This window comes from Toxotes jaculatrix, chromosome 13, assembly GCF_017976425.1.
Source record: "Toxotes jaculatrix isolate fToxJac2 chromosome 13, fToxJac2.pri, whole genome shotgun sequence".
Taxonomy (NCBI): domain Eukaryota; kingdom Metazoa; phylum Chordata; class Actinopteri; family Toxotidae; genus Toxotes; species Toxotes jaculatrix.
This window is the reverse complement of record NC_054406.1, coordinates 16,545,879-16,567,857: the sequence shown is the minus strand read 5'-3', so window position 1 is coordinate 16,567,857 and position 21,979 is coordinate 16,545,879. Positions and strand designations below refer to the sequence as shown.

Here is a 21,979-nt window from a genome sequence, read left to right as displayed (position 1 = left end):
TCAGCTGCTGCTTGCGTTCCCGTCAGCTTCACACCAGTCCAGTGAAAGACAAAGAAATAGATGTGAGTGCAAGACGAATATAGATTCTTGTAGTTCCAGCCCTGTAATCTAACGTCTGGTGTCAGTGCTGGGTTAAAAAAGGAGTAAAATGCAACACATACCATAGTAACAGTCTAAATGTAGGGTTACTTACAATGTATAATGTTCACATTTATACGTAAATACTCTGTCAGGAGTCTGAACAATTGTTTCCTTTGTCTTCAACTCCTACTTTAGAATCCCCCATCTATGAAATTCATGTTAGGTTTTTTTGTCCACCACTCCTTAGTATTTATTCCTGAAGCACAACCTCTTTCCCCGCCAGTGCCAATTAAATAAATCAGATTTAATTGCAGCATTTCCACTTAACAACACAGCTAAACATGTGAATGCACCGTCTTGTCATTGTGGTGGGAACACACTGCGCACATTTTAAAACCGTTCACATTAAAACATGCAAACACTTTTCTCCCATGCCAGAAATAAAAGAAGTGGATGCATATGCTTGAATTATCTGCAGAACGGGAAACTGTACTGTAATGTCTCAAATTATTCATGATAAAAAAGAACATACTTTTTCTCCAGAGAGCTGTTTCTCAGTGGACAGCAACACGAGGAGACAAGTGTGAGAGAAAGAACCACTGCTGTGCACCTACAGTGCCTTGGATGCCAAACACAGAGACACAGCAAACAAAGGATTCCTTAAACACATATTTTATACACACATTTCTCTGTCATTACAGTTGGTTGTAAGAAGATGTAAACCTGAGGGAAACTGACATTTATTTCATATCACCTCCCGAGAGAACTGATGTATTTTAGCTTAGCTTCACGTGTCTTTGTCAACATTCAACTGTGGTAATGATAGGCACTGCGTACGTACTTTACGTACTGCAGCTTTTACTACTCACCTGTGCCTCTTTTACCTCTCATTTTGGGCTTTTCATGAAAAATTACCACCAAAAGGAGGCTGTTTCGAGCACAGTATTCAGGTAATAGAATTAAGTTTTCCCCACTCAACAAATTAACGCGAATAGATCGAACTTTTACCTGGTAGTAGACATTTAGCTTCTGCTTCTTGTCTGACAGGCTTTTATACAGAAACCATTGCAGTCAGGGTGATCGAGTAGTTACACCGACCATCACATAACAAAAGTCATTTCTCAAGCAAAAATGCTAAACCTTGAGTTTGAGGATTTGTGATATTTTCTGAGCTGGTCCATTGAGAAAATGATCAAAAGAAAAACCAATAGTGAAAATAAACATTAGTTGCAGCCTTACATTAATGCTCATAGCCATTAACCCATTGGTCTGGCCCAGAACAGGACACTGAATCCCTCACAGCTAAACACAATCAGCCTTGCTGCTCTGGGCTCACAGGGTTGATTGGTGATTCTTCCTCCCCTATAAATAAATGCTCCTGATTTTTATGTCTTTTTTTATCATGCCGATATTCTACAGCATTTTAATTTCAAGTGCCCAATAATTGGTGAAACTGCCGGTGTTCTTTTATCACTCAGCTGAGCCCAGTGTGCTATTCCAACGCCTGTGAGAGCAGTCAGGAAGATATAAAGTGCTTCACAGAAGCAAAATTATGAGTGACCTCTCTCGTAACACTCCCTCTGCTCTTCACTCTGCTCTTTATCTCATTCTAATCCCAACTCATTTCATATGCTAAGTAAAAGCTTATATCCCTCTTCACTGTACATACACACACATTCCTCGTTGCTGTGGCGTGATTATAAAATTTGCATAGAGGATGTTGTTGGAGCTGTGGAGAGCAGAAGCACCAGAGCTGAAGCAGGGGGTTGTGGGTGGTCTAATGCCTGTCAGGTGTAGAGAGGTGGGGCAGAGACTCCCAGAATCCCTCATGTCTGGATTTATGATGAAGAGGAACCCAGAGAAAGTTCCCTCATGTCTCAGTGTCTGTCTCCTCACCTCCAAAGGTTTCCTCAGATTCTAATTTGCATGTTCTCTTTCCACAGCTGTCAGACAGATGTAGCAAAGATTAGGAGCGAAAGAGGGAGAGCTGACTCTGTACCCCCGGGGAGGACGCAATGAGATGGAACCACTTCTCTCCCTCCCAGTGGAAAACCACCAGCAGAGCGCCATCTACTGGTTCGGTGTGGCGGGACAGCTGGTGTTGTGAATCAGGCCGCCACAGTCCAGGGACCGGCTACTTCCCAACACCAGGGTCTCTCCATCATCCCTCACATCTCACATAAATAAAATGGTAGCCTCTGGTTGCTGATTAATTATTTATACTGAATATAAATACATCAAAAACAGTGTAAGAAATTATTGCAATTAAATTTTGAACAATATATCACATCCTGTGTAAAACATACCGATAAGGTAATTATGATCACAGTGGTATTTTTTCAAAAATGAACAAATAAATCCTGTACATTGTAAAAAAAAAAAAAAAAAAAAAGTGTTGGTTTTATTCTTACAGTGATCCTTTTTTTAATCAATCAGGGAACTAAAAAGAGAAAAAATCAAACCAAAATAAAGCTCTGAAAATTTAGTTTATTTGAAAAATGTTTGTCATTTGTTGAATTTGTATAAAATTAATGCTCTTCACAGACTGTTGGAATCACACTTTCCAAACAATAAATTATGCAAAAAAAAAATTAAAATCCTCAAATACAAATAGTGACAGTACAGTACCGTTCTTAACAGACATTAATGAATGGTAATAAACTGACACTGGAATCCCACAGGGCTCTGTTTTTGGGACATTTTTTTTCCCTGGTGTCCATTAATGAAGGGGAGTTTATGAAATTCACAACATACATTTCTTCCATTGACTTCCTTTTATTATTGCATTGAAAAACATTATTAAAAAATGCAATAAAGTAGCATCTCCATTACAAGCAATTAATAGTAATGGTTCGATTTACATGCACTGGATTTAAGGAGACCGGGGGGTGGGTTGTGAGGGACAACTTCACCCACCCCTCCTGTGATGAACGCTGTCAGTTCTCTCAAATTTCAGCACAAACTGACGTCTTTTCAATGAGACAACATGTGATCATGTAATTTTACACTGCATTGCCCACCGAAAAACACACACAATCACAAGCAAAAGACACAGATTATTGTCGACATGAAGCATAAATATTTCTAAGCAGTATGAGAAACATGCAGGACAATAAATGTTAAAAATCCTACATTTTATTTCCCCGGTGTGAATGTTTATCCTCCTTCCTTCTTTATCCTGTTACTGTCTTAAAAGAAAGGCAAAGGTTCATATTGAATTGCCTTAACATATATTGTACAAGTTATTGGGTCCCCCCTCTGTAGACCATGGAGTTACAGGCTACAGCAGAATATGTGCATGTTTTAAGGGGGAAAGCGCATCCATACCAGTAAAGAAGAAAAACTTTTGTCTCTGAATACAAATCAGAATGTTTCACATTTGAGGCATTTATTAGATTTCAGTATTTTCTTTGTATGCACAAAATGCAGTATATATAGTATATGCAGTACACAACATTGGTGCATTTTAAGACCTGTGATAATTATAATTATAATCACACACACATATTTTTTTTAATGAATTGTCTTAAGTTTAGATGTTCCAAACCTACCCCTGTAAAACCGTTTTCATTTTCACTCCATGGTTGTATTTTCCAGCTGTACAGCTTCTGTAGTTATTTACATTGTGTCTTTATCTCTTATTTATTTATTTATTTATTTATTTATCTATCTATCTATCTATCTATCTATAAATAAAAAATGTCGTGAAGTAGTGAACGAATTTAGACACATAAATGAGATTGTGTAGCTTACAGTGTATTGGGATAAGAATCTACATAAATATAACAAACACCATTAACACACAGTTGAAGCATTGTAACGTTAAGCCTTTACTGTGCAAGGTCAGTTGGTTGGCTATAAAATAAATGTTTACGTATTTTAATATGAGAGCAAAGAAAAATCAAATGCTTCAGGTGCACCTTGCGCATGCGCAGTGCACCCAGCACACCTTGGTTCCCCTGTCAACTTGTAGTTGATAAATTGGAGCAGCAGGGAAAGATGAGCGCGAGGACCCGTAACCGATGTGACGCAGTTACTCAGGTGTAACTGAAGTTTACACTTTACTCGAAAGCTATTTTTAAAAAAGTAATTAAACGAAAAACGTATTATTTACTAACTTTCGACAGTCGTAATTTTAATTGTAAACATGTTCCCGTCCTCTAGCAGGGTAAAACTAAACCGAGTCGCCTTAAAAGACGTAGTTGGGCTAAAACTGGTGCCGCGGCGGAGACGAGTCCCGAAGTCGCCCAACAACCTCACAGGTGACTCCAGAAAGCAAGAGGAGAAACAAGGAGTCTCTGAAGTAATGCCAATGAAAGACACCGCCTCCGTCTGTAGCAGCAGTGAGCCCGTCCAGAGTTTTGTAACAGACCAAATGGGCCCAGAAAATGAGACACATACGGTCGGTTACACCACTGAAGGAGAGCCGGAGGACAGTTGTGTAGGTACGCAGAAAACTAAGAGAAGCAGAAAATGCTGTCAGTCATGCAGAGGGTATGATAGTGTGGAGCTCCTGCTCCATAGGCAAGTATCACCAGGAAGCCAAACAATAGCGAGTTCAAGGTAGAACCACCTTAGACAGGTCCTCGACCTCAGACTGGGCTTTACTTGGTTTGCTTTTGCACAGATTAATAGTTGCAGGTTAAGACCACAAAGAGCTAGTCACACAGCCGGATCATAAGTCTGGTGCGGGCAAATTGTCAGGTAGCGGATGTCCACTCAGACATGGGAACATGAATGGTCCGACTACTGCTGCATGGGGTCCTAGAGGAGGCAGGGACACAGCGAAGGGAAGGTACCCTCCTCACTGTCAAGTAAGGTGCAACTTAGCTGCATTAGTTCCGAGGGTTGGCTAGTTTTTTTTTTGACCACGAGTTGCCGTGTTAAATTATTGGGATACTACTCCAGTTTTTTTTTCCCAATCTGAAGATAGTCTGGTAGGTGAAAGTTTTGAGCTAACTTTTGGCTAACTTACTGTATTTTTGCTAAGATTGTAGGAACGTGTCAGATGCTAAGCTAACGGCGCGGCTAAATTCTGACCTAACTACCGGAAATGCTGTATTTTAATGGATATTTTAGGGGGGGGGGGTGAATTTAACGCCAAAGACCACGTTAAATATCATTTAACCACCTTCAGATAGCATTGTTTTTTTTACAGGTTTAGGTTAGATAATACCTGCTCGCTGATGGTCGACTCACATAAAAGCTGCCATGTTGTGCACCAACAGTCGGCTTGCTGTTCTGTTAGAATGAGCTGGATTTTACCTATTGGATTAATTTTGTTGCTTGATAATAAGGCTGAGCATTTATTGCAAAAAAGCTTGCATATCATTAACTTCTCCACTTCACCAATTCTTATTTGAAACTTTCTTATTGTGAAAAGGTGGATTGAAAACGCAGTGTTATGGTTTTGCAGTATACATTGGTGTAACTGCATTTGAAACTGATCTGCAGTCTTGAAGACAGTCTGCATTGAAAAGCTTAGTGAAGCAGCTCTGCTCTTTACTGGAAGTGGGAAAGTTAACCAGCTGTACTTTTGGCAAACCAGACAGTTAGTCTTCATCATTGAAACCATCCGTCTTGTAAAACATTATTTGAAAACACTTCCAATAAAGCATAAATCTCACCTTTGTGTGGCTATGTCTGTTTTCAAGTGTGGAATGGGCTCATTGTAGCCCCATTGCGCATAATGAGGGGGAAAAAATCATCCACTGCGACTGCGATTCTTACCATCCGTGGTTGCAGTGGGAATTCTCTGCAGTATAACACTCAGTAATGGACCGTAATGAGCCATTACAGCTTGGTGCACCGAAATGAGGCGAAGAAGGTGTCACACTTGAAAACTTGCTTAGAGAAACAACACAAAAGTGAAATTCATTGGGAAGTGTTTTAATATTTAAGGAAAGCACTGAAACACAACTGCTTCCCTAAGCTTTTTGTCTCATCTGCTGTCTCAAATGAGACGATCCCAAATGGGGCAAACATTGGTGGGAATCGATTGTGTCAAACCAAAAAAAAAAAAAAAAAGAAAACAACAAAAAACCTCATTATAGTGATAAGTTGTCTTTTAAATACTTAAATAATTTAAATGGTGAGTATTTTGTTAAGTTTTCCTCTATTTGACTAGTTTTTGTTTCCACTTGCAGACATTGATAGGAATACACACCCAAGCCCCGCTGGACTCGCTGGTTCAGAAGGGTCTTTGAGAAGAGCAGTCACAGCCTCCCGCTGTCGTCTCTGTGGGGACTGTGAATACATTTTCCCTCAGCAGAAGACACTGGGTAAGCAAGGGCAAAAAAGCAGTAGCCCAGGGCCTGAGCAGTCCAGGATTGAGTTAAAGATAAAGAAAGGAAACCCAGTCACCTCTGAGAAAACTATCGTATGGACAGGCCAGTACCCAAAAGTGACGCTTTGTGACATAGCCCAGAAATGTGATGTGTGCAGTGTGCACGATTGTGGTTATATGTTACCAGATGTTCTCAAGACCAAGGTTGTGCATTGCTTCAAACGGGACATGAGAGCTGGATTCCGGTTTGGGCCCGGTTGTTCAGGGCATAAAAAACACAAAAGTTCGGAAAGTGCTCTGGCTAAAAATAGCAAGCAGTATCCCAAGATTCAGTCTGTGAAGAACGTCTGTGAGTCTCAGAGTGTGACTGAATGCCAGAGACACCTGCCAGGACACACAGGTAAGATTTTATCTAGTTGTCCCGCATATAATTTCCCCAAGGGATGGACAAATGAAGCCTCTGCTTCTTTCTTACTAGGTGAACATACAAACACGGGGAAGTGCAGAGATGTTGGAGATGACCAACAAATGTCATCAGAAGTGTGCCGTCAGAGGAACGAGGTGGACGCAGATGAACAAGAGTCATTCACCTGCCAGAGAGTGAGGATCTATTGCAGAAAAATAAGTTTTACTTGTGCGCGGACATACATGTCTTGGCCTTTCTCTAACAGCAGCCGCACCCTTACAGCACACGCTGGCTCACTCCTCCTGCCTCAAGATGAGCATGGCAGTGATAAAGAAGTTTTCACAGACGGGAGCTCACCAGAAGTGGAACCATATAATAATACAAGCCCCTTTAACCCGAACCATCCTGTTGCTTTTGGAAAGGACAGTTCATCGTCACACAAAATGACCAAAGAACTGTGTGTAGAAACTAAGTCAGATGAGTTTATATTTCCAGTACTGCTCTCTCCTGTCTCATCACCTCAAAGGCACTCATGTACAAGCTCCCTGCATCAGAGCCAACGCTGTTCAGATGAGGAGGAAGAGGCGGAGGAGGAGATGAACAAAAACACCAGCAAAAACATGATGTTACCTGAACATCACAAACCACTAATTGGTAATGTTAATCAACAACACTGCGATGAGTATCTTGATCACCATCAATTTGAAAGACACTGTAATGAAGAGTTGGAGGGTGTCCCATCAGAATGTAACACTGAGTCTTCTCACAGCAGTGCTGGCGATGTGAGTGATGGTATGAGAGAGGAAAGTCAGGATAAAACCGATGATGAGGAACAGGGTAACAGCAGTGATGGGGAACAGCTGTGTTCTGCTAGAGATCAAGGATCGAGTCCTTCTGAAATACCGGGCAGTAAAAGGGATAAAACTAAAGCAGAAGCCGATGGCGATACTCAGCTCGACATTTTGGATGAGTTCACAGCTTACGAACAGGATATCCTGCTTGTCGACGTTATCCAGGATGACCCGGAGCTGTTTGACAACCTACCTGAGGAAAGTCTGCTGAAACTGGGTCCTGCAAGGGTCAGTGAAGCCCCTAAAAACTCCAGACCTGCTGGAGTGGGGAAAACGCTGTCATCGAGGATAGATGGTGCATCACTGGAGTTTGAACAAAGGCAAGGTTTCATATTTGTTATGGTCACAGGCGAATAGTGTTGTCAATTATCAGTGAAACTAATGTGTTTTTTTTGTGTTTCAGACTGACACCAGTTATTGTAGAGTTTCACAGTGACAGCCCTGATATCACAGGTATGGCCAGTGTGCTAATCAGAATCCATTATATAATGTGTATTTACGATTTTGTGACCTAATTCGGTGGTAGTTACTGACAGGGACTGTTAGGGATTTTCCTAGCAAGGTAATGAAATACAAATGAAGCACAAGCAGAGCCATGGTGGGACATCTAAAGCTGTAACACAACATGCAAGAACAACAGAAAGTGACATGTTTTATAGCTTGTACTTTCTTTGAAAAATGATATCTGTGCCTTTAAGCAGCGAAGTACATCTGCTTTACTGTGCGGTGTGTTTTATCCAAAGATCATCCTGAGATTTTATTTTTGGTGTGTATTTTACAGAGGAGAGTAACAGCAGACCCTGGAGACCTCAGTGTAGCAGTACCCTTGCCAAAATGCAAAACAGCACATGGCCTGCCACAGACAAGCAGACCAGAAACATGGTAATGCAGTGGGTCATATAGAGGACAATGATTGCACTTCCCAGGAACATTTTTCAGCCGTTTATTGCAAAGCACCAGGCACTGGAGCAACGTAACTTCTTTGCAATTGTAATGAAACATTAGCTGTGACAGGGTCTCTCTTTCAAAGATGTTCTGTACTCCCCAAAATAAAAGTTCAGTACTGAAAAGAGAGAGGAAGAGAGGGTAATGCACACTGACATTATGAAACAAAAAGGGTTATGGACGATAGCCTTGGTCAAACACGCCCACTTATCAAAACAAGAAGTACTTTGCAAAATGTTGAATCTGTTTTGTTTTGCTGATCAGGGTCAGTCCGATGTCAACAACAATCACAGAGGCCTGGAAAGGTACATGTTTATACACATGACTTGAAATATTTCTTGTGCCCTGTCAGTCTTTCATCGTTTTGATAATCATTGTGTTTGTATCCTGTAATAGGAGAGAGCCCATCCAGACGGTGAACTCCCCACATAACATCGCCCCACTTATGACCATCAGAAATGGTGAGGGAAAATGGAAATAGCATAAACAATGACTGAAGTATTAACTGGGGTCTCTTTTTGTCATTTAATCATCAACATAAATCTTCAGCTCATTGCTTCTTAAGTAGAGTAAAAACCTGAACTGTTGTGTGTTGCTGTTCTTTTGCTGCTCTGCTCTCTACACACGGCCATGGATCACAAACCCAGCAAACATGAGGGATTTTAGGCGCCAGAAATCTAATGTTGTGAGTATTCAGTTCAATAAAGAACGTCACAGTCTTCTCATTAAACAAATGCCTTTTTTTAATAAACATTTTTATTGTCTTAAGCTTGGATTGTATCTTCTGCTTATTCCAAATTCCAAAATTCTTTATCCATTAACCCTGGGCTCTTATTTTCAATTGTGAGCTCTTGTGTGGGATGCTCAGGGTTAATAAAAACAAATGTTAAAAGGATTAAAATGGGCCTGGGTTTTCTGTGCTCTATGCCAAGTTAGAAAAAGGCAAACATAAAATACCTATTGTTGCACTTTGGATTCAGTAGTCTTTTAATTCTTGTATTGTTTAGAGCACCACATCCAATTTTAAATCACAAATAAGAGCAGAGTATGATTGAATAGAATTGTTGTGCCTTGTCGGTGCTTAATGGGTAGATATTGGAAATAATTTTCTAATGTGAGACTTGGCTTTTTCTGCATATTTTTAGTGTATTTACCTAGTAGAACAGAACAAATCTTGTATTAAGATCTGTTTTTCAGAAATCATAATATTGATGTATAGTTGGTTAGAGGAAGGAAATGTGTCCAGAGATGTCAATGTGTGTGTTTCTGGAAGATTGATTGATTGATTGAGTAATGCAGCAACCTCTCTCCCCTAAACCCTCAGTATTGCAGGCAGTACTTCAGTGAATCACTGTCCTGTGGATTCAAGATGTGTCGGTTCCAGCATGTGCCTGTGGAGGGGGATGAGAAGGTACGCTCAAAGCATCAATTCACATCTTCACAGCTTGACCTCTGCATGTTAAACCATGAATACTCAGTAGTATAGAGACTGTCTTGTACCTTTTCTTCGTCACGTAGAATGGAGAGGGTAGACAGTCAACTTTTGAATTATATAAGTCAGTTATGGAACTGCTGTGACGCTTCGTGCTAAAGCTGTCCGATTTGTGTTGACCACAGAGGCAGCACCTCTCTCTGCTTTGCCACATCTGGAACTCCACATGTAATATTTCTGATTCGTGGAGCCACTTCACTTTTTTCCTCTCTTTCACAGTTCTGTGTTGAAACTGTGATGCGGTTCATTAAAAGTCCAATGTGTCTTCAGAAAGCAGGTAAGTTTATCCATTTATTTATCCCCAAATTTATCCCATTTATATAATGATTATGGTTGACTATACAGTCCCCCCCCGCCCCGCCCTCCATCTCCTCTTATCTCCAGGAGCTGTGTTTACAGGCTACTACCACAACAACCCGCCAGGAGTGTATTTCTCCATGCCAGTGCTTCTTTCGCTCCTCTGGGCGCTGCTCAAAGCCGGCATGGTGTCTGATGTCCTCTCAGTCCTCAGTGTCAGCTTGGCCCACAAGATAGTGGTCAGTCTGGTTTTCATCCATCTCTTAGTGATGTCAACCTGCAGTACACTCAGTAGCCCAACAGAGGGCAGAGCATGCTCCATTTTGGATGAGGAGAGTAGCACTGATTGTCATTTTCAGAGTACTTGTTACCTCTGTGGGCATGAAAAAAGTTGTTGAACTCATTCTCCTCTTCCTCTCTTGCCAGCCTGGCTATGAGTTTCTGTTGGCCCTCTTTAACTTTGTGAGAGAGAAGGGCCTCATGGCCTCTGTACCTGAACTCATGCAGCTCACATTCAAGGTATCTCAGTTCTTACACACTTTTCTTACTGTTTGGCAGGACCTGTATTTTTAATCTATATTTATTTTGCATATGGGTTGATAGATGGCCAGTGCAGGTCTAGCTCTGAGTTTGGATTGCCTCGACTGTGTGAAAAACACATCTGAGTTCCAGCAGACGGTCCAACATCCAAACTCACTTGTTTCAGTGTCTGGCAACCACAAGTAAGTGGAACACCTCTCTCATAAAAGTAGTTATTTATGGCTCTTATTTCAGAAATGTTGTGTGATTTTTATCGTTGTGACAAGTACTATAAGGAGCTGAATGTCAAGTCTTGATGTTTATTATAAAAGGCTGTCTTCCAGTGCTCCCTTTCCAGAGTACCTGACTTTGGCCCAGTATATATTAGAAATAGAGGTTAGTTCTTTGCTCATTAAATTCCTTTTTTTCAACTTATCCTTAAGCCTGAAATGGTTTTGTGTTCAGACCTGCTTTTATATTCTCTGTTCGTCAGCTTTGTACCAAGCAAGAGGACTGGAGGCAGATGGGTGAGGTTTTCAGGTCCATGTGCCGATCCAGCCAACATCCCAACCAAGTGGAACAAATCAGCGGTCGCATTGCCATAGCGCTCCTGTCTGAGAGCAAAGATAAGCTGTCTCTGCCCTTTGCTGCCTTTGCTGAGACAGGTAAAGGACACTTGTTGCTTTTTTATTTAAAAAACAAAATTAATTACATTTTATTTTCAGAACCTGTTTTTGTGTATTCATTTGTGGTAATAACTTTTTTTTTTTAGTGTGTCAGAATGAAGGTGAGGACATCCTGAGCCGGAGTTTTTTAGGCAGAATTGGAGTCTCGCTCATGTTAAGATACCACAGAACACATCAGTGGGCCAAGGTAAATAACCCATCTGAAAATAATGGACGAAATAGCTTGTAAACTTACATTTTAATAACTTGGGTTCCTTATTGTACAGAAACAGCTAATGACTTAATAAGATCAGGTCTATGATGTTCTTTTATACAGTATAATAAATGGACCCTTTTTGGTTATGACGTAACAGAATTCTTGTAAATATACAAAGATGTGATTAACTTTATGTAGATGTAAAAATGTATGATACAGTAATATTAGTTAGTGGGTATTGCCTTGTAGTGTGTGTGTGTGTGTGTGTTTGTGTGTTTACCAATGTAGGGTCGGAGGGTGGTGGAGGTGCTGTCCATTTCAAAAGTCAGCTACTCAACTCTGAAGGGTTTGTTTGGGAATGAGGATGGAGCTTCACGCTGCCACCTGGTCACCGTGGCTACCGAGCTCTTCCTTCTAAGTGGCAGCGTGGAGGGAGCTCTAAACACACTCCGAGGTAACAGATGATCCCCTGAGGTGAATCTGTAGCTAAGACTGACTTAGCTGACTCCATAATGCATCAGTGCTCAGAGAGTCATGAATCCAGTTTTATTTATAAAACTGGAGGGGCACTGTTTCACAACTCCATGGTGGTGATATGTATTATCTGGCTCAATACAAAATGTAGTTGAAAACTAATTATTGTTAGATATCTTACATGTATTTTGCCATAGTTAGTATAGAAATACGGTGATTTAGGATTCTGCCCAAAAACAGTGCCCTGGCCAATTGTGTGTTTTGTGTTGTGTGTCTTTGTGTATGTATCTGTTAATTCAGAAAACAAATGGTTCCTGAGTTCCTGTTCATGGCCATGTGAGGCTGCAGATCTGGACAGTAGGAGCCGTGTGTTGATGCGTCTGGCTGAGAAAACCTCTCACCGAGACACGCTGGAGGTTCTCTGTAATCTCCCTGGACTTAAGGAGCCGAATGGTGAGGGAACACAACTTTCAGATAAAGAATTTTAAACCCGGAGGCAGAGGACGGGGTGATGGCTGATCATGCCATTATATATTTTGAGATTCAGATAAATACATAATCACTGGAACGTCTTTGATGGGGCTTTTCTCCACAGCTTCTGGATATTTCAGGAAATCAGGAACATGTTTTATCCTCTAGTCTCAATTTTGTCCTATTTTTTTGCTACTGCAGGATATATAGATGGAGTTTGGATGCTCTCTGTTTTTGGCTACAGACTTCAAAATGATTTTTATCTCTTTGTTTTTATGCTTTGCTCCAGACTTGATTGATATCTCCAGGTACGGCCCTCTGTTTAACTCTCATGTACAAGTGTGTGTGGACAGACAGATCCTTCCTGTAGCCTCAGATACAGTGGACTTCATGCTCTCTAAAAACCTGGCAGTGGATCACGCTATGCTGCAGATTTTTCTGCACAAACTGGGCAAGCAAAACCTCTGGCTCCGTGCACGGGAAATCTTCAGACGTAAGCATCACTTTCTGGATTTATATGAATCATAAAGACAGTTTAGAAAAAACAGAAAGTGTCTGAAAGAAATGATTCGTTTTATCTTATAAGATTCAGATTAAATTAAACAAATGGATGACGTTGACAGCTGTCGTTGGAACTTTTAATTCATTGGTTACACCGATGTGAATGTTCATCAGACTCTCTGAGAGTGGGGTACTACCCTGATGTGTCAGCTCCCCCTGGTTTCATGGCACTGATCGTCCCATGCCACCTGGGGGAGGTGGAACTGGCTCTCACCTTTGAGATGTTCATCGCTGTCAACGCAACAGCCATTCTCCAACTTTCAGATACCACCACTTCCTGCCTCAGCATCACTCTCAAAAGGTAACGTGTGCGTTTGTGTGTGTGTCTGAGTTTACGCCCTTTGGATTATGTGGTCTGTACATACATGATGCTCCTGCTTCCTCCTCTTCCAGGACTCAGAGTGCTGAGAGTGAGTACCTCTCGGCTGGCAGCCGCCTCCTTTTTGCAGCTTGCATCCCTCAGCCCAAGCTAATTGTTCACTACACAGCAGTTAACTCCTCACAGGAGCAAGTGTTCACACTTGACATTTCCTCTGCTCGGCGCTGGCTCCGCCACAATCACCTGTGGGCTAATGTGGTGTGGATGCATTGACCCACACGGATGTTCCCCTGCAGCCCCTGGAGGTACTTAACTTTACTTTCCCTAGAAACTGCTTATGCTCCACAGACATCAGTTGTTTCTTGGAAAACAATGAATGAAATCAGGAAAATGAACACGTGTGTTTCTGTTGGCTGCATGTTTGTTCACTAATGTTCATATTTCAATTCAGCCTTTGACAAAAATCAGAGATCGCCACCAAAGACTGACGCCAGAACTGTACACTTTTTTTTTTTTTTTTGGTTTAAATTTGTTTAAAAAATATATTTGTTTTTTTTTTGTTGTTAATTCCTTGTTGTTTCCTGAGTTGTTTTAGCTGATTTGTCACTCAGTGTTTATGTGATTTACTATTTGAAAAGTGTGTTAGGTAAGAGTGTAGCATGACTTTGCAGTGTTGTTGTTGTTATAAGTATCAGACTTATGTTTATGTAATTGTAAATAACATCTGAGTGTAAATAGGTATATATTTTTAATGGGGTTTAGTCTTTGACAGTATTATGTTACTGTATTATTTTACAGTCAAAACCTGAATTGTTGCCAGTTCAAGATCTGTGATTTACATTTTCTCTGTATGAAGTTTTTTTATAAAAAGCTGTTCTGCTCCAGAAAGTTGGGCTCTGTTGTTCTTTCTATACAACAGATATGTCTCAGGCTGAAACAGCTATAGTTACTGACACCCTAAATGCAATCGTCTGTTTTTGTATTGAGGATATGCGTGTCATCCCTCTGTGTTTTGTAGGTGCCACACTTAATCACCTGGAGTCATCAGGTGTCAACGTGCATACATCCACAGGAACTTGATTTCAGGCCACATTACAGTATCCACAAATCATCTTCAGTGGCCTTTACCTATTTTTCAAGATATACAATCATTACAACCCTGAAGGTGTTACAGAGCCACTTAACCACCAGGGGGAAGTACTGGACTGCCATGAGACAACATGTCATATGAAGCATGATTAAATACAAATGCAGAGGTTTAACGAATGAAATGCCTAAAAACAAAAACAGTTTGATGGTAAACGTAGAAGAAAACAGATGGCAGTAGTTGTAGCTGGACAGCACTTATCCAACTCTTTCTCACATTTTTCTCCAGCTGTAAGAGATGATCTTTGTGAAGGCAGGAGAGACGTAATACTAATCTACTGTGGTAATTCTGTGACAGCAACATGTTTGAGAGGACCCTAGAGAAGGGAGGGACAGACAACAGAGACTCAGACACAGTGAAACGATGGGGAGACAGGCTGAGGGGTTGATGGGGGATTTTTATTTTGGTGGGGTTTCATTTGGTGCAATCAGATCTGCATCAACACTCTACTGTTATTTACAATCAGCTCATAATGAGCAAATATCAATTTAGTAAAAACTTATCCTAATCATTGCTATATACAAATATAGATGAAAAGGATATGTAAATACATTAATGTTCTTCATAAACAATTGTAAGCCTGCTGGATTTCCATGGGTTTTCCTCATATCTTAATCTAAGAGACAGTCCTGAGAGGAGGGCTCAGGGGCAAGAGAAAGGAGACACTTCACATGGTCTGGATACAGTAATGTCTAATGAGACGTTATGTCATGTTAACACTGTCAAGAGACTCACATCAGATGATATGCTGTAAACAGGGGAAATTGACCATATTGGGCAAACAGACGTCAATGTGTGTGTCCTCCAGAGATAAAGATAATCCTAACACAGAAGTGTTTGTGTGTCTCCTGTGTTAGTCTCTCAGAACCTCAAGTGCCCTCCAGACCTGAGTCTGTGTCTTCCCGGGGACGGTGCTGCATTCGTCGTACGAATGAAGGCGAATTCTCCTTAAGACATCAACAACAGTAGATAACACACTAATTCTGCAGCCAGCGTCGTAGGGGAATTATCAGCTGCGTCCACAGCTGTACGCAGTGGCTTCATGAAAGGCCTGTGTGAAACATGGACTGTTCCATCAGGGAATGTTTTCTCACTTTGGCCTATCGTCATAACCTCTGGCATGTTTGCAGGCCATTCATCCTTTTATCCGCCCTCGCTTTCTTTAATCTCCTTGCGAGGTTGCTATAAATCAACTCACCATCTGAGTCACTGTTGTTCTTTCCTTTAACGCAGAGACAAATGGAGTAACATTTGTGACCTGTGTGAAAAGAGGTCAGTGAACTGCCTCATATGATCTCACTTAGATAACAGCCTGGCTTTTTTTTATGTTTTCTTCTCCACTAACTGCTCACCCACTATGCTTGTGTTTTTGTTACTGACCTAGTCTCTTGCTTTATCCTTTAATTGTTTTATTATTATTCACCTTATCAGAGCAAGTCTTAATTTTGACATTCAAGGTTGTGACAGACTTGTGTCAGCTCACCTTTACAGTTATTTACCTCTTTGCTTCCTTTTTAATCCACTTTGGGTGGATAATAGAATCACGGTTACTTGTGATTGATTAATCTATAAGATGATTGACAGAAATCTAACTACTTTAATAACTGACTAATTGTTTCAGTCATGTTTCACACTACACACGTGCTGTTTTTTTCTTCTCAAATGTGAAATTTGCTGCTCTTCTTTGTCATATTCTGACAGTTTATTTAATATATTCTGCTTTTTGAGTGCTTTTCATGTGAAATAAGCTCTTTAAAGACTATAATTAAAAATTATAGATTTTGCTTTGTCTAACATAATAAGAGCTAATTTCAACATCATTCACAAGGTTTAGAAAAGTGAGGGGTTTTGCTGTTTCCACTGTTCCCATCACCCTCAGCGCAGATAAAAAATAAAAAAAATAAAAAAGGGGGGGATGCTTTGGAACAGCACTTTTTCCTTAGGCTACATACAATATAATACAGCTTTATTGTTCACTGTAGTGGAGGTTTGTGTGTCCTTCACTTAAGACCACACCTTCCAAATGAAGTAAATATTCTAGTTACAGAAGCTGTTCAGTAATGTCAGTGGCTGTTAGTTAACCTCCATCAGTCCTCCATCTGGAGGTTTGGGGTTCAGCAAACCCTTTATTGTGTAAGGACGTTGCTCATAATTAACTCAATGTGCTGTAGATCCGTTGGGAACAGTGAAATGTAATACAATAAATGACTGGGGGTTTTATTCTGCTCCATTTTCTTTAATTTCCTTTAACCTTCCCAGTCTTATGTTGAACCAATCAGATTAATTTTTACCTGAGGGCGAAGCTTGTCACTCATAGCTGACCAGGCTTTGAGCACTGCGAGCACATGACCTCCCCCCTCATCACTATCGGGCACGAGCGCTCGGCGCACACCCCTCTCTCCTCCCCAGGGCGGAAGTGGGTCCATTTTTTTTTTCTCAGTCGGATAAGAGCGGCTCGAGGAGCTGCAGCCGGAGTAACACGCGCCTGCGAGAGCGCACAACTCGTGTTTATGTTAATGTTAATTCACCCGAGAGTAAACAACGGCAACAACAACCAAGTAAGGGACGTGGTTTAAGGTCCATACGGTCGCTGGACCGAGTTTTTTCCGGGTACAGGGCACCCCTTTTTCTACGCCGCCGGAGGAAAAACCCTGCGCATTCCTCCACGCAGAGGAGAGCCCGAGAGGGAGACCAGACCACGGACTGGACGGGGAAGGAGACCTGGAAGCGGCCTCTTCACAAGGTGGACTGGTGAATTCACCCTCAGAGGCTGGTCACAGACGTCCTGCCTGATGTTTGGGCTCTCACCGTGTTTGTTTTGGATGCCCTGAAGACCCGAGGCACGCCATGAGCTCGCTGCTTTGATGAATAATTTACGGTCTCTCGGTCCGAGGCTCGCGCTGCGAATACCAACCGACCGCTGGCTGCGCCCGACGCCGCCTGAACGGACCCCGATGGTGGACTAGAGAGGAAAAAACACAACGACGACACGGGCCTAAATTGGAGTGCAGATAAAAAAATAAAAAAATAAACAAAAGAGAGAGATATTAGAAATATTTTGGGACTCGTCTGGGTGCTGCAGAGCCCTGTAGTCATGTTGCCGAGTCGGTGGGGGAGGAGAGACGGAGCCCCCAGTACTTCGACGCCGATCCAGTGTCACTCCAGTTTCGGGTTCATTTTATGAGCCTCAGCGAAGCACCTCCACAGAAGCGCCAACATCGTCCATTGTCATCTCGCTGGTCATTATTTGGAGGAATGAGGCGGATGTTTCCCAGTTAAACGCCTTACACACCTGAATTGATCTTAACAGCATTAAGTGTGTTTTTTTTTCTTGTTGTTACCTCAGAAACATTGTTTGAATAACTGTTATTCAAAAGTATATAAGAACTGGCTACCTCATTGATTTGCATCAGGTCGGAGTTATATAATACAGAGAAGAGTCTGTATGTCGTTGAGCACCGTTTTCACTTTTGAGCCGACTCTAATACCTCATGAATCTACCTCAAGTCGCACATTATTTTTTACACCACACCACGGGCCGATGCGTCCCCAGATGAATACCTCACCCTCACTTCTGCGCCTGTTGTAAACTGAGCCTGTTGTTTCGGTAACGCTGCAGATGGCTTCATTTCCAGACTCGGACCTGCAGACCTGCCCGCTCTGCAAGGAGCTGTGCGGCTCCTCTGCACCGATCTCCTCCAGCTCTTCTACCTCTTCATCCTCTTCACATACCTCGTCCTCCTCCAGCCAGACCACCAGGAGACTCCACGTCCTGCCCTGCCTCCACGCCTTCTGCAGGCAGTGCTTAGAGGGCCAGCGGAGTCCCGGGGACCCGCTGAAGCTGCGATGCCCCACCTGCGACCAGAAGGTGTCCATCTCTGAGGCTGGGGTGGACTCCCTGCCTTCCTCCAACTTCCTCTTCAGCAACCTGCTGGACGTGGTGGTGAGCTCTGAGGAACAGATCCAGAACAAGAACGGCCACCACCACAGGGGAGGCTTAGGTGGAGGCTCGTCTGGCTTCCATCACCCCCATGGAGGCCTGCTGCATCCGCACCATCTCGGAGAGCCCCAGTGCAGCTCCTGTGATGAGGAGAACCCAGCCACCTGTCACTGCCTTGACTGCCAGGAATATCTGTGCGACAACTGTGTGCGGGCACACCAGCGAGTGCGGCTGACCAAGGACCACTTCATTGAGCGCCTGGGAGACAACCTCCACTTGGGCCGGGTCAATGCCAACAGCAACCCGGGCCAGCCAGGGGTGTCAGTGTCCCTCGCCCAGTCCCTGCAGAACAACTTTGCCCTGCTGTCCCTGTTCCAGGACCGCATGAGCTTCTGCCAGCACCATGACAATGAGGTGAGTAGATATGCTTAAACCACTGCACCTAGAAAGGCAGGAGCAGGGCTGTGTACGTTCATTCATAGGAATAACACATTTTAGAAATGAATAGGAAAAAATACGCATGTCACACACGAATATTCCATCAATTTTCACTCATTATGGAGTGTCCTGGCATCTTACCTAACGAGTCTGGTAGTGTGGGTGGTGTTATAACATTTTATTTTATGTGCACACTTACACACATTTACATGCACTCCTATAGTGTAATAGCATTATGTGAGTAGTATAGAGCCATACTGGGGGCCATATGGCCTTAGGTTCAAAGGGAGCTGAGTGGCTCTTCACCTAGTTCCCTGGAGACGAACAGGCACGTGTGCTGAGCTGGATTTACACACACACTGACCCTACATGTGCACACACACACACACACACACATACATACACACACATTTACAGGCATAGACACATGCAGTCTGGTTAATCTGTACCACACCATCCATTCAGGGCAGAGAGAGGCCCCTGTAGTAACTGCACACATGCTTCTATGACCGTTAGAAGTCCTATCCATGGACATATTATGGAGATCTAGTTTTTCTCTTATAATGGGAAAGACAAGTTGGAACTGGGGCCCAAAGTTCTTTTTTTTTTTTTTCCAATCAAATAGCGTTAGCACTATTGCAGATGTTAGAGCCATATTAACTTTTTCACATAACCAATTAACAGACTTGGGGTTGATGACCAGTTGTGATCCTTTTTAAGCAAGTAGTTATTTGTAATCCACTCATCTACATTTTTTTTTTTTTTCAAATTTAAAACAAAATGTTGGAAAAGCTGATCATCTCAGTCACTGGCTTCTCAATTCTAGTAATGTAACTTAAGTAAGCTACCAGGAGGTGGACAGGAAGAAATAGCAGTGCATGGAAACACACTGCTCAGGAAATGAACTACTTTGTCTTCTGACAAATGAGTGAACAAAAGTGTCCAGTCTGGGCTTACTGTGTGAATTAAAGGTGACCTCTGGAGTTTTCTTGTAAACTAACAAAAGTTATGTTATGCATTTCTCACCAAAATGCACTGTGGGTATCTTCAAGGCCTAACAAATGTGCTGAAGGTATTTTCTTCAAAGCCATTTTATTCTTGCCTTTGCAGGTGCATAGCATGCTACAGGCAGGATCATCAGTCAGATAGTGTGAAACCAGCAGCAAGAATGTGTACCCACTCAGAAACAGGAGCCCAGTTGCTCCATAGCACTTCTAATGGTCAAAAACTCCACAGGGCGCCTTAAGTGATCAACGCTAAAGACGACCACAGGTTTGAGGATTGTGAGAGGCGAGGGAAAGCTTTGAATCTGTACGTTTGAAGGAGATGTTAGGTTAACTTAAATGTTCATGTGTACATGTGCCACAGAGGATGTGGAGTGAACCAGATGCAAAGAGCTGGGCTAAAGAAGGAGCAGGATGGCTTGTAGTGGTGGGAGAAAATACTTTCTTTTTTTTGGCAACAGTGAACCAGATTTCATATAATAACACAAACAGAGCTTATGTTGAAGTGTTCTGAAAAGTTGTGAGTTCAAAAAACATGCACCAGTAAAGTTTTTCTTTTTGTTTTTTGCAGTGTTATTAATCAGCAGCTTTTAACCCCACAGACAAACAGACTTTCATTTATTGGTAAATTGGGCCCACGGTTATTTAGTGTGAAAAATGCTGAACGTAAATAAGTCCGTGATATCAATAAATGACTGTTTCTGTCTTCAGTATAAAGCCATTAATTAAGCGCCCAGTTGCCCCACCCCCACCCCCCACGGTAACCTTCCACAGCCCCCATCCATTGCCAGTAAATAGGTGGGTTCAGTTTTCCAGTAAGGGCTTCATTTCCCAGTAATGCCTCACTCACTCACTGTGCTTCAGCCCTGGGGGAGGGAATGACACAGGAGAAGGCTAGTCTTTCTTTTACTTATGAGCACTGAGCAAGCGGAGCCATTGTCTGTCACCCAGCTCCACATCCATCATATATTAGTCCTCATATATTCAGTCATTCTGTTGGAAAGGCCGGTTTCTGCATGTTGGCACCTTTTAGGATTTATATAGTTGGTAATGACGGGTCAAGGGGAAATCCTCTTAATCCATTTACCTTTGTTCCATTAATCCCCAGTTTGTTTATCCATTGCAAATTAGCTTAATACTCAAGTTTCCGTTTCTTAGTGTTTGAGTCTTTCTTAGACCTTGTTTGTTTAGTAACATGTCATTTCTTCAAGTTTGAGAGCAGCCCGAGTGTTGACACTGCTGTTGTTTTAGCCTCCATGTCCACATTGTGTTAAACAGTTGTGTGAGCTGTAAGAAATGTTACTATTTTGAATGCTATTATCCGGCAAAGCTTGGAGAGCTATATTTGTCATCTGGTTTCATGGGTTGTGGGAGCTGGTGACTCGAGAAGAAAACAGAGCTGTGCTACAAGAATGGTTTATTGTTTGCAGTGAGGAATCTCATCCAAGTGGTTTCTTTTCCCAGTGTGGTTTAAGTGCAGTTTGTCATTTCTAATTGTAGCCATCATTTTTTCTATCCTATCAGCTTATTTAATCAGGTTTGCAGTAGGACAAAAACAGCTGGCTGCTTTGTTTAGTTATTCTTTCCATGCAGTAAGTTGGCCGTCAGCTGTAGCCTTTACTGTGTATTCAAGTGCAACTCTTAACAGAAGACACAAGAAGCTGCGTTCGCTTTTGTCTGGGCAGCTTCTTAGAGGTTGGCTTGGTGTGTTGTGACCCTCAAACCAGTATGAGAGGACTGTGTAGTATGAGTTAGGGAGATGGTTTTTTTTTTTCCAGGAGCTGGGGTCTGTCCCCTCTTCAATGTTAGTGACAGTGGTTGAGAGGGTTTGCCTATCGGTTCATATCTGACCGATGGCCTGACACT

General features: G+C 42.1%; 1 protein-coding gene across 1 annotated transcript in view; it reads left to right on the top strand.

Moving 5' to 3' along the window:
• Positions 1 to 17,143: 17,143 nt before the first annotated feature.
• trim71 (tripartite motif containing 71, E3 ubiquitin protein ligase) overlaps positions 17,144 to 21,979 on the top strand; it is a 32,211-nt gene continuing 27,375 nt past the window's right edge. The window contains exon 1 of the mRNA XM_041053976.1: positions 17,144 to 19,085. Within this exon, the coding sequence (XP_040909910.1) occupies positions 18,351 to 19,085 (735 nt within the window). The 5' untranslated portion in view covers positions 17,144 to 18,350. The remainder of the gene's footprint in view (positions 19,086 to 21,979) is intronic.